Source organism: Brassica oleracea, chromosome C3 (genome assembly GCF_000695525.1).
Source record: "Brassica oleracea var. oleracea cultivar TO1000 chromosome C3, BOL, whole genome shotgun sequence".
Lineage (NCBI taxonomy): Eukaryota > Viridiplantae > Streptophyta > Magnoliopsida > Brassicales > Brassicaceae > Brassica > Brassica oleracea.
Genome location: NC_027750.1, coordinates 51,711,599 through 51,724,917, shown reverse-complemented (window position 1 = coordinate 51,724,917; position 13,319 = coordinate 51,711,599). Strand labels below are relative to the sequence as shown.

The window sequence follows — 13,319 nt, the reverse complement described above, 5'->3', positions numbered from 1 at the left end:
AGTCGATCTGTATCGAGAATCAAAAAGAAAAAGAGAAAGGAAGTATATTAAACTTCGTCTCTTATGAGCCCGAACCATTTTTCATAGCTTGAATACTCATCTTGATGATTCAGATTTTCTGGTTGGTCCAGAAAATGAAAATAAAATATCGATGTGATATGAGAATTATCTTCCTGAATAATATTTTGAGATTCAGGATGGAGATAGATATACCTGGTAGATATTGGGTCATCGTACATGACTACTAAAGGTAACAAATATTTCTCTTCTCTCAAAATAAGTAAGTATAATATCTATTACTATAAAAATTATTATTAGCTCTAGAAGAGCTTATGATGAAAAGACATGCACAAGAAAAAGATGGTAAAATTATAGATGAGTAGTAAACCTGAATTTTATTGATATATAGCCATCTCCAATAATGTTATCGACAGAAGTTTTTCACATATAGCATGTCAAGAAAATAAAGGAAACCATCATGGGTGATGAATCATTAAAAAAGTTCATTATATGTGATTTATTTAAGCAGACCCCAAATTAAGATCTCACTCTAAAGGATTTGAAACATAATTCATCCTAAAATGGAAAAACTGAATATGTTATTGGTTCTAGAGTGGGATTCAGTACGAGATTTTAGACATGGGGTGTCATCATCTCGAGGGAGAGAATTAAAGAATCCAAGTGAGTGGAACATTGACAATTATGTTCGCACTTGAAAAAAGAACTTGATAAAGTAAATTCAAGTAAGATGATCCCCATGATCGGGTGTAAACATGCAGTTGTGCATGTAATAAAGACATATACAATCCAAAAGGGTAAAGTATATGGATAATTAGAAATGTGCTCGCAAGTTTGCTACAAACATATGATAAGCTGATGGAATGAGATATGTGAAATGGATTACTATGAAAAGTAGAATAATCCATTTATAAAATGGTTGCCAGACATTTTGATGAAATAATGATATCTCATATTCTAGCCGAAAATGCTCCAATAAGAAAATGTGTCCTAAACGAACGATATATGAGTCTATAGCCCGCTAGAGACGTGATAGACCATTTTGGTTCCAAAGAGTCTTCGAAAAGGAGCAAAAATATGAATAGAGGATGAATCTCGTGAAGAGACCGTTGATATGGGTAATATTACAGTCAGGTACCTGGGTAAATCATCGATGATGATAAAGAGATCTCGATTAACCATATCAGTACAAATAAAAAGATGGAACCAAATAGAAAATAGATTATCGACAATAAAATGAAAAAGCGCTATAAAAATAAGGATTATGAATCTACCTCTATGTATGAGGGTAGAGTGAATTGATTGGCCATCAATTCGATATAAAGCTCGTTAGAAAAACGAGAAATGTTTGGACCAAAAGTCCACCGTATATATTTCTCCAGAAAATGAAATGAAAGATGACCTTGAGGTATAAAAAACGGCTTGTTCCAAGGTCACTGGAGAAAATATAAAATAGACGCAATATATTGAAATGTCTGGCAGGACATAAACGACTTGAGTTGCATCTTGATATTTAGTAGTCCCTGGAGAGTTAAAGATGCTCTCGGGAATGTATAAAACTCTGGAATAGTTAGAACAAGCCATGTATATAAGGTATCTTGAACCAGTAACTGGTGATATATTACGGCACGGTTTGCCGATTGCCATTTAAAGATGATGAATTTCCAGCGTTAGGGGGAGGAATTAAAGAAATTCCTAAAGAGATTACATGGTGTACACAGTTGTTGTTACACTTTGGCCCCCTACGAATCAAAGGGAGCTGGAAATTCAGGAAACTGTGCATTTGCATAATTTGGCAAACCAGTTACCAAATGGGTTCACAGATACGACATGATATACCCGCTGAAAATATTCCATCAAGAGTTGATGTTTCTAAAGAACAAATGATGGTAACAAAATGAATGAGCCTAGGGTTCAGTTAAAGAGGAGGAGACTAGCGGGTTCTAAAGATAATAATCCCCAAAAAAAAAATTGTTGAACAAAGCAGAAAGGTTCGGAAAGAACCTGATATTGAAAGATGTCTGAAAGAAGGCATAAGTGGAAAGGTTCCAAAAGAACCTGATACTGAAAATGTCTGAAAGAAGGCACAGATGAAAAGGTTCAAGAAGAACCAAATAAAGATATGGATCCAGATGACAAGAAGGGAACAGAAAAGTATGAGATTTCCATCAACTACGCCCTTGATGAAAAGTAATAGATAAAAGATGTTGATGGAATGTTCTCCTTTTCTGTGTCCAAAGATATCGATCATGAAAATGATGATCCCGATCCAAGGTCTATTTTGGAATGTTTTTGGACTTATAGTCATAATGCCTGAGAATATAAATCCTATTGGGTATAAGTGGGTATTCGTGTGAAAAGTAACACGATATAAAGCCTGATTAGTTGCCCAAGGTTTTTCTCAGAGACCGGGAATTGATTTTGAGGAAACATATTCCCTGGTAATGGATGCAATTACGTTTAGATTTTTGATGAGCCTAACGGCGTCTAAAAATCTTGAAATGCATCTCATGGACGTTGTGACTGCATATTTGTATGGATCGTTGGATAACGATATATGTATGAAACTCCCTGAGGGATTGAAAATGCTAGAGGCAATGAAAGAAAAATCCAGGGAGATTTATTCGGTCAAGTTAGAGCGATCACTTTACGAATTAAAGCAATCCGGACGCATGTGGTACAATCGCTTAAGTCAATATCTTTTGAGTAAAGGATATGTGAATAATGTGATATGTCCATGCTTTTTTATAAAGAAATCATCATCTGGTTTTGTGATCATTGTTGTATATGTAGATGACCTGAACATAATTGGAACTCAAAAGAAGGTTGATGATGCTCGAACTCATATGAAAGAAGAGTTCAAAATGAAAGATCTCGGCAAGACAAAGTTTGTCTTGGGCTCCAGACAGAACATCTCCGAGAAGGAATATTTGTGCATCAATAAAACTATACGATTAGGTTATTGAAACGCTTTTATATGGACAAAAGCGACTCTTTTGAGTACTCCAATGGTAAATAGATCTCTCGATGTTAAAAGAGATGTTGTTTTAAAAGATCCCGGTAAGATTTTATATAAATAAGTACTTTGGAGATGCTAATGGTAATAAAGCATATGTGAGCTTATAGGTCTTGCGAGTTGTATTTGATTATATATACTTTTAGACACTAATGTCTTTGCGAGACATAGCTCATTTCCTATTTATGAAAATTAGAACGGCGTCGAGAACATATCTGTTCTGTCCAAGGTACATTTGATTTAGGGTTAATATATTTTAGAAAATCCGAGTTTGGTATGGTTGGTTTTGCAGATGCAGGATACTTTTCAGATCCTCATAAGGCTCGATCGCAAACCGGCTATGTTTTTACAATTGGTGGAACCGCAATCTCTTGGCGGTCCCAGAAACAAACTCTGGTTGCGACATCTTCGAATCATGCAGAAACTATTGTGCTTCACGAAGCATGTCGAGAATGTGTGTGGCTTCGGTCAATGAGTCACCACATACAAGAATCAAGCGGAATAGTCAATGAAAAAGAGCTGGCGAAAATATTTGAAGACAATTCGGCGTGTGTCGCTCAACTTAAAGAAGGCTACATTAAGAGTGACAGAACAAAGCACATCCCTCCAAGATTTTTCTCGTACATAAGGGAGCTCGAGAAAAATAAAGAGGTGGACATCGAATATGTACGGTCATGCGAAAATCCGGCTGATTTGTTCACCAAAGCTCTTCCAACTACAACATTCCGAAAACACGTTTATGGTATTCCAACTACAACATTCCGAATACGGCATTTGCGTGACCTGTGATGAGAAAACAAGGTCCATTATTTTCAGGAGGAGATTACGGTAGTGTACTTTTTTCCTTTGTCATGGTTTTTGTCCCAATGGGTTTTTCCATGACTAGGTTTCTAACGAGTGGTTGGCACTACGTAATATAAAAATGGATAATCAAGGAGGAGTAAAGATAATGATCCAAAAAGATAACGTTGATTCTGGATTGTGATTATCAATTAGCTTACTATATAAATATTTGTTTTCTTCTTACGTCGGTGTACTTTACCGACTTACTACTCCTATAAATAGAAGTTCATTTGTTGTTGTAAGTGATAGTAATAAGAGCAAGAGATCAGTCATTTGTGCTCATTATCTCACATTTCTTTCGTTACTTTCCAAACACATAAAGAACAATATACTAATATATTAACACTTATAAATACACATAAATATTTCTTTATCTCATCTAATTCACAACAATATATTCCAATTATTGTTGATAAAACTTACAAACTAACTCACAAACAAAACAACAAAATGTTTGTGGAAACTTTTGACTTGTTTTTCAACATCAAATTATGTATACCAAAAAGCTTATTTGGGACACATAGGGAAGCTAAGTTTTCCACCGAAGATAACATTGGCGTTGGTACAAAGAGCTCCGACCAAACCTCCTGACGACGAGGGATGTCCTCCTTTGTCACCTACGAAGTTCAATTCCACGTCAACGACGCTGACTCCTTTGCACGGTACTGATTTGCTGCACATGATCTGAACTTCGTCTTTTGTAATTGTTGTTCCTCTTACGTTCTTAAACAGCACATTGCTTATCGCAACTTTTGAATCCTACAAACACACACAAAAAGTTTATTTTCGTAAACTGCTGAATGATCAAGTGAAGTTTTGGTTTGAAATTTCCTCGGGTATATCTTACTCCGCCTCTTGAGCCGTAATTTTGGTCAATGATGATTGGGTTCTTGACGTTTGTCATCGTAATATCTTCAAACGTGATGTCCACAGCCGTGCTTGGAGACGAACCACCCCAACTCTTGATTCTAAGACCATTGTCAGTATCTTTCATGGTGCACTTCTTAAAGTGAATGCCGGCAACATTCTCCTCGTTCGGGTACTTACCAAGACTACCGACACTTAGGCCGTGTCCTGGGCCACAAGTCACGCGCTCGACGGTTACATTGGTGGAACCACGACCGACTGAGATACAATCGTCTCCTGTAGCTATTAAACTGTCAACGATGTGAACGTTGACCGCATTGCTCAAATGGATACCATCGGTGTTGGGACTTTCAGCAGGGGCAGTAATCTTGATGTTTTGGACGTTGACATTTGTAGTTTTTACCAAGAACATGTGGAAGGCCTTTGCGTTGACCGAGCTAATGCCGGAAATGTCAAGGTTTAAGATGTTTCTGAATTTTAGAGACTGCATGCAGGTGTAAGTATGATCAGTACAAAAGTATTAGTTAATAATATTATTATTAACTTAAATCTTACCGTTGGAGGAAGATTGCAGTCCACCTTTTTACCACAGCCATCTGCTTTCCAAACGGCTTCACCTTTGCCGTGGAATGTGCCGGGTCCGGTGAGGACGACATTATCGACATGTTCGAATAAGAACCATTCAGGAGTCGGGTATCCGCTTGGTGGAGCGATGATTGTGCCCTGAACTTCGACGGTCACTTTGCTCTTGCATGGACCAGCAAAAATTACTGGACCAGCCAAGAAATCTCCTTTAGGGACTAGTAGCGTTGCTGGTACAGGACTGGCACACACTTGGAGCCATGTGTTTAGAAACGCCTGTTGTACAAATTTTTTAGAAGAAAGAGACCATTTATTTTATTTTTTGTTATTTTATTTTATTTTTTTTATTATTATTATTATTTTTAAGAAACCATTTATTATTGGATAAATGTTTCTTGTCATGTGTATTTTACTAATAATAACAGTAACTTAAATTATGAAGCGAAACTCAAGCTAATTCCATAAAATTAAAGAAATATCACCTTGGAAGAATCGGTGGCACCATTTCCCACTGCTCCATTCTTAGTAATATCAAAGACCGTAGGGTTTCCGGCAACAGCGGCAAGGCCACGGCGGGCACCGAGATATTCACCATTAGCTATACAAGAACCTAACACCAAGGCCATTAAGATTAATGAGCCTACATTAGTATTATTTGCCTTGGCAACCAAACTTCTCGCGCTAGCCATGGTGATAATTTTTTTTTTTTTTTGTTTTTTTTTTGTTCTTTTAAAAATGTGTTGACAAATTTAAAGTGATTTGATCATTGGAGGATTCATGATGTTTTATAGGTTCGTTTGTGTGCTACTTTTAGATTTTTTTTTTTTTTTTACTTTTAGATTTTACTCAAATTAAAACGTGATCCGCAAAACAAAAATGGAAAACTATTTTGAACAAACTTATATGTGTATGCATATTTATACACCTCTGAAAGTTTTGCCTTCCCCTATGTAGGGACTTTAGTGTTATATTAACACCTAGGCAAATTACAGAGTTTTGATAACACCAAGTTACCAACTTCATCAATTCATTTATCATTTAATTTAACTCTGCTTTTGATGTATGAATATACCAGATTGTAGTGCTCGTTACAAACTTTACAATGAGCCAATAATCTGATAACGACCACTGCCGGTTTGGCCGGAAAAGTCAAAACACTCATTTTTCAGAAACTGTGTCCCAACACAATGTAGTAAGACCACTAGATTTAGTCACACTAACCACCGTGTTTATCTATCTCTCTTCCAAGTGCATCCACACTTCTGGATTTTGCTCGGTTTCTGAGCCACTGCAACAGCTTTCTGTGGTTTCATCTGAGCAGCCAGCTCCTGAGCTCGCTTAACAGCTTCAAAAATTTGACTAGAAGTTTCCGATGCATTAGAAACAGAACGTGTCTAACTAACTTGAGCGTTGTTCTTATCAAACTCCATAGGCACATCTTCAAACTTGCTCCTCCTCGTGGCCACCATAAAATTTAGTGTTGTAATGCTTCGAATCTACGTTTTACCTAAAGCGCTGAAGTGTCCACGTCAAAAACCTTTCTTCAGCATTTTGGAGTTATATGGAAATCTGAGTTACCTAGAACACTAAAGTGTCCACTTCAGAAAACATGTCTTCACCACTATATATATCTTGTTTTTCTTCTAAACCTAAGTAGCAGCTGAAATAAAGAGCAATCTCATAAGTTCTTCTTTTAGATAGATTTATGTAAATATTTCATTAATAAAAATCTATCTTTGCCCGTGGAGGTAGCCTATTGGTGAAGCACATTAAATCTTGTGTTCTTTTCGTTTATTGCGTTTACCTATCTATGTGTTCCACATCTTCTCTTCTCGCATCCGTCGCAACAAACTGGTATTAGAGCCTCAGGTTTGTAATTTCGTGAAAAGATGTTTGGGATAAACGCGAAAATCGACAAGTTTCAATCTCTGGCAGATAAAGATGCAAGCTTTGTTAAAGAAACAAGGCATCTTGACACCTTTGTCAGGAAAGAAGACTGATTATGCTGAAATGGAAGTTCTGGAAAAGAAGACGTTCTCAACGATCTTGTTTTGTCTAGCAGACGAAATTATTGTCAAAGTTTCGGATGAGAAATTGGCTGCTAGTTTATGGTAGAAGTTAGAGAGCTTTTACATGACAAAGTCTCTAACGAACAAGCTACTTCTGAAGCAATGTCTTTTGGCTCTAAGAATGCATGAATGAGAGATTTGTTTGCAGAGTACGTTGAGGTACCTGACGGCAATATTAAGATGACAAATGATTTTATCTGCAAGATTGTTGGGATCGGCTCGATCAAGCTCAAGACACATGATGGTAGATTCTTCACATTGAACGAAGTCATGCGTGTTTTGTCAATGACGAAGAACTTGATATCTATGAGTCTGTTGGACAGTAAAGGTTTCAAGTATTCAGCTGGAGATGGAGCTCTAAATGTCTACAGAGGTTTAGATGTGATCTTGAAGGGTTTCATGCATGGTACTCTGTATTTGTTGAAGGGTTCTACATTGACTAGTTCAGCAAATGTTTGCATCGCTAGAGGTTCGCAAAGAAGATACGACTAATCTATGGCTTATGACTAGTTCAGCAAATGGTTGCATCACCAGAGGTTCGCAAAGAAGATACGACTAATCTATGGCTTATTAGGCTTGGGCATATGAATGAACGTGGGATGCAAATTCTGTCAAAGAAATATCTTCTATGTGGTCACAAAACCAAGAATCTAGAATTTTCTAAGCACTGTGTTTTTGGGAAACTACACAAGAAGAGTTTTCCTAAGACGATTCATAGGGAAAAAGGCACATTGAATTACATCCATGCGGATTGTTGGGGTCCTCCAGAGTGGAGTTGCTGAAAGGTCACAATATTTTGTGTCTATGATTGATGACTATTAGAGGAAGACTTGGATATTCTTCATGAAGCACAAAAGTGAAGCTTTCGATCAGTTCAGGGAACGAAAAGCGATGGTGGAGAATCAAACATGAAAGAAGTTCAATCAGTTTTGTAAGGATGCAGGGATTGTTAGGCATCTTACAGTCAGGGAAACACCACAGCATAATGGTGTAGCTGAACGGATGAATCAGATATTGTTGGAGAGAGCGAGGTGCATGCTCTCAAATTCAGGATTAGCGAAATGGTTTTGGGGTGAAGCTGTGAATACAACTTGCTACTTGATAAATCTTCGTTCCCACATAGGCATCGAGTGCAAAATACCTTCTAAGGTGTGGTCAGGTAAATCTGCTGATTACTCAATTCTGAGAGTCTTTGGTTGCACTGTTTACTATCATGTGAACGATGGTAAACTTGAGCCGAGAGCAAAGAAGAGAGTATTTATGGGCTACGGTGATGGAGTCAAGGGATACAGGGTATAGTCTCCATCAGAAAACCGAGTGGTTTTAAGCTGTAACATTTTCTTTGATCAATGTTCCATGATTAAAAGCCAAGCAGAGTCCAGTTTTGAAGCATATAAGGGTAGCACTGATAAACAGGTGGAGCTGCAGAATGATCATAAAGTGGTTGATCTGCAGCACCATACAGAAAATCAGGACGAGCAAGCAGGAGATGTTCAGATTGAAGCTCAACCATTTGAGGTTACAAGACTTAGCTTTGCTAAGGATCGACCAAGAAGGGTTGACGTCAGACCACCAGAGAGATATTGTTTTGAGGTTATGGTGGGTTATGCATTACAGGTTGCAGAGGAAGTGGATACTTATGAGCCATCCACTTACAGAAAAGTTGTTTCTAGTCCTGAATCTGAGAAATGGCATATTGCAATAGGAGACGAAATGGAGTCTCATGAGAAGAATCATACATGAGATCTGGTTACATTACTATCAGAGAGAAAGGTGGTTACTTGTAAGTGGGTCTACAAGATCAAGGATGGAGTTACACCGGTAGAAGGAGTTAAGTATAAGGCTCGAATTGTTAAAATATGCTTTAGTCAGAGAGAGAGAGTAGACTACAATGAGATATTCTCACCAGTGGTCAGACATACTTCCATCAGAGTGTTGCTAGCAATAGTGGCGCGTCAGGATTTGGAGCTTGAGCAACTTGATGTGAAAGTTGCTTTCTTTCATATATAGTTAGAAGAAGAGATATATATGCTCAGCCAGAGGGTTTCCAAATTCCTGGAAAGGAAGACCAAGTTTGCAGGTCGAAAAAGTCCTTTTATGGACTTAAGCAACCTCCCAGACAGTGGTACAAGAGGTTCAACAGGTTTATAATCAAGTTGGACTATAACCGAAGTCCTTATGATTGGTGTGTCTATATGAGCAAGTTGGAAGATGAGTCTTTCATCTATCGGGTGTTCTATGTGGATGACATGTTGATAGCTACTAAGAACATGTGTGACATGCATTCTGAAGCTGATAGAGTTGTTGGGCTCTGAATTTGAAATGAAAGATTTGGGTGCAACAAAGAAGATCTTAGAGATGGAGATCTTCAGAGATAGGGAAAAGAAGAAGTTATTTTAATAAAAAGAAGCATATATTAATAAGGTGCTGGCAAGATTTGGGATATCTTCTGCGAAGCCTCAACACACTGAGCGCCATCTTACCATATATGGTGCTCAGTCTTAGGAGGAGATGGAGTATATGTCATGGGTTCCTTATGCAAACGTTGTAGGAAGTTTGATGTATGATATGGTATGTACAAGATCAGATCTTGCACAAGTAGTCAGTGTTGTCAGCAGGCTTATGCGACAACCAGGAAAAGAACACTGGACTGCTGTGAAGAGAATTCTCCAGCACCTGAAAGGTACATCTGATGTTGGTCTCGTCTATGGAGGTGGGAATCCGGGCCTGGTTGCAGGCTATTCTGATTCTGATTATGCAAGCGATGTGGATAGCATATGATATGTGACCAGTTACGTATTTGCTTTGGGTAGTTCTGTGGTTAGTTGGAAGGCGACACAGTCAACAGTGACTTTGTCTACTACTGAGGCAGAGTATATGGCTTTGACATAAGCTGCTAAGGAAAGATTATGGTTAAGAGGACTGGTAAATGATTTACATCATGATCAGGCTACAGTGTATTGTGATAGCTTGAGTGTTATCTGTCTAGCCAAGGATCAGGTTCATAGAACCAAGCATATTGATGTGAGGTATCACTTCTTGCAAGATGAGAAGAAGAGTCAAGTGAAGAAGGTGGGAACTGCTGATAATTCCACTGATATGTTCACTAAGTCGGTTACTCACAGCAAGTTCAAACATTTTTTGGATTTGTTAAACATCTCGATCTGTTAATCTAGTCCTGAGTGGGAATCTAGCCCCAAGAGGGCATCTGGTCCTAAAGGACATCTGGCTGATGAAGAACGTCTTACTCTAGTTGAGCGTCTGGCCCTAAAGGGCATCTGGTTCATCATAGCATCTGGTTCTAAAGGACATCTAGATGATGAAGAACGTCTGGCTCTAGTTGAGCGTCTAGTCCTGAAGGGCATCTGGTTCATCATATCATCTGTTCCGCTAGGACATCTGATCCGAAAGAACGTCTGAAGAAAAGAGAGAGTCTAGTACATCTGGCACTGGTGATAATGCTTCTGGTACATTGGTTTTTGGAAGATTTAAGTCAAGGTGAAGATTTGTTATAATGCCTTGAATATGCATTTCACCTACATCGCTGAAATGCTCACTTCAGAAACATGTCTTTGGTACTTTAGAGTTGTAGGGAAATCTGAATTACCTAAAGCACTGAAATGTCCACTTCAGAAAATGTGCATCTTGCATTTTGATGCTCTACAAAATCCGAATCTGTTTGGACTTTAGTGCTAGGGTTTCTAGGAGATAAGATATCACTATATATATCTTGTGCCTCTTATAAACTTAATTAACAGCTGAAATAGAGAGCAATCTTATTCTAGACAGATTTCTGTAAATACTCTATTAATAAAAGTGTCTCTTTATCAGTGGAAATAACCTATTGGTAAACCAGTTAAATCTTGTGTTCTTTTCATTTATTGCGTGTATCCATCTGTGCGTTCCGCGTCTGTCTGTTCTTATCGCTTCCGTCACAACACTTAGGTTTCTTGATTCCTTCCCTAGCCCCATTCTCTTTGCTCTCTGTCTTTCCTCTTTTTCCTCTCTTCTATCTCCTTCCTTACTTCCTTCGTGATGAGATATTGATCTGAATCACGACGCTTCGGATCGTGGATGCTATTGGAGTCTCTTCTTATCTTTTTCCATGATGAATGTTTTGGGGGAATTCATTTAAGCAAGGGCATTATTTATACACGACATCAATTTATTTCCCTAGTGCACTCGAAAGTTTATGCCGTTTTCCATATTCCTTTTTTTACTAGGATATTGGAAACTCCACAAGAAAATTCTCAGCAATCTATCAATATTTTTCTGACAGTATTTGATTCTCGGAATACTTCTTCTGAGTTTGTTTTCGTGTCTAAGAGAAACGATGGCATGACTAATTGGGGAAAAGGGTCATTTTAGACCCCAACAATTTGCGTCGTGCCTTTTTATCCAAACAAAACATAAGTGCGAAATCATTCCTGAACTGAGATTTTTAAAAAAAAATCGACCCAAACTTGACTCCGTAACATAAAATCCTACGTCAACCGTTAAACCATGCTTAGTCGGATAAAAGAAAAGTGTCGATTTCAACCCGTACAATTTTGGTCATGCATTTTTAGACCTGAACAATAAGTAAGTGCGATTTCATACCCAAACTGAACAATATTTTGAATTTTATACCCGAACTGAACGATAGTTTGAATTTCAAAGAAAATTACTCTGACTAATATTTGGTTAGTCAACCGTTATTTTTGAGCGAGTCAGTGTCTAGACAGAGATGACGTGTCGAGGAGAGTTAAAACGACGTCGTTTTAGCTAAAATAATAAAATTCCGTCACTTGGAGGGCCGAACCCACGATAGGCAAGTGAATTAAACGAACACATTGCCACCAAGTCGGTAATGCCCCGGTTCATGCTAATTCATTTTTAAATGAAGAAACTAATCTCCGCTCTTGTCTACGTGTTGTAGCCGGAGCTACTCTTTTTGGCTCCCAACATTTCCTTCTCATGCGATTTTAAAATGTTCATTACTATCAAAAATAAAACTTCCTAAAGACTGAAACTTCTGAAATTGGCAACTGAGAGTGAGAGAGCCAGAGAGAGAAGAAGTTAGTGATTTCTTTACCTGTTTTGGTACCTATATAATTTAGTATATATGTATATTTTACAAAACTTGTCTTAGTCCAGTGGTTTAATGCTCAGTTTAGTGCTTCTCTAGGCGTGTGTTTGAGTCATAGTGTGTTTTCGTGTGTTTGAGTCATAGTGTGTTTTTTTAATTAGTTTAGTTAAAACGACTTCGATTGACTAACCAAACGTTAGTCAAAGTAGTTTTTTATGTTAATATTAAAGTTTGAATATGAAAATCAAATTACTATTTAGTTTGGGTATGAAATCGCACTTATTCATTGTCCAAGTCTGAAAATGCACGGCCAAAATTGTACGGGTTGAAATCAACACTTTTCCCTTATCCGACTAAGCATGGTTTAACAGTTGAAGTTAGTCAAGATATAATTTCATGTTACAGAGTCAAGTTTGGGTCTAAATGGTTTTAAAAATCTCAGTTTATGAATGATTTCGCACTTATGTTTTGTTTGGGTCTAAAAAGGCATGACGCAATTGTTGGGGTCTAAAAAAATACTTTTCCACTAATTGTTTGTTGATTTTATATGGAAGAGAATATAAACAAGCTAACTGTTATAAGATAAACTTTGAAATGATCCTTCACTCCTTTACCAACTCAAGCACTATGATCATCTACTCATCAAGCATTATGATCATCTACTCATCAAGCACTATGATCACCCACTCATTTACCAAATCAAGCACCATCTTTGATATTTTATGTATTGTTGCTCACTATAAATACCATCACTCATCTCACTCTTTTGTACACCATTACATCTTCTTCTTCTTCCTTCTAATAAACTATCTCCCTCATATTAGTGTTATTTGCTTCCTACGGGTATTAAATTCTA

At 37.6% G+C, this 13,319-nt stretch overlaps 1 protein-coding gene across 1 annotated transcript; it reads right to left on the bottom strand.

The window, feature by feature from the left end:
* Positions 1 to 4,275: 4,275 nt before the first annotated feature.
* On the bottom strand, positions 4,276 to 6,060 carry LOC106332959 (exopolygalacturonase clone GBGE184-like). The gene is made up of 4 exons (XM_013771441.1): positions 5,809 to 6,060; positions 5,300 to 5,602; positions 4,725 to 5,228; positions 4,276 to 4,636 (listed from the first exon to the last, which is right to left on the bottom strand). Exons 1-4 carry the CDS (start codon positions 6,013 to 6,015, stop codon positions 4,385 to 4,387), a joined length of 1,266 nt encoding a protein of 421 aa, XP_013626895.1. The 5' UTR covers positions 6,016 to 6,060; the 3' UTR covers positions 4,276 to 4,384.
* Between the last annotated feature and the right edge of the window lie 7,259 nt (positions 6,061 to 13,319).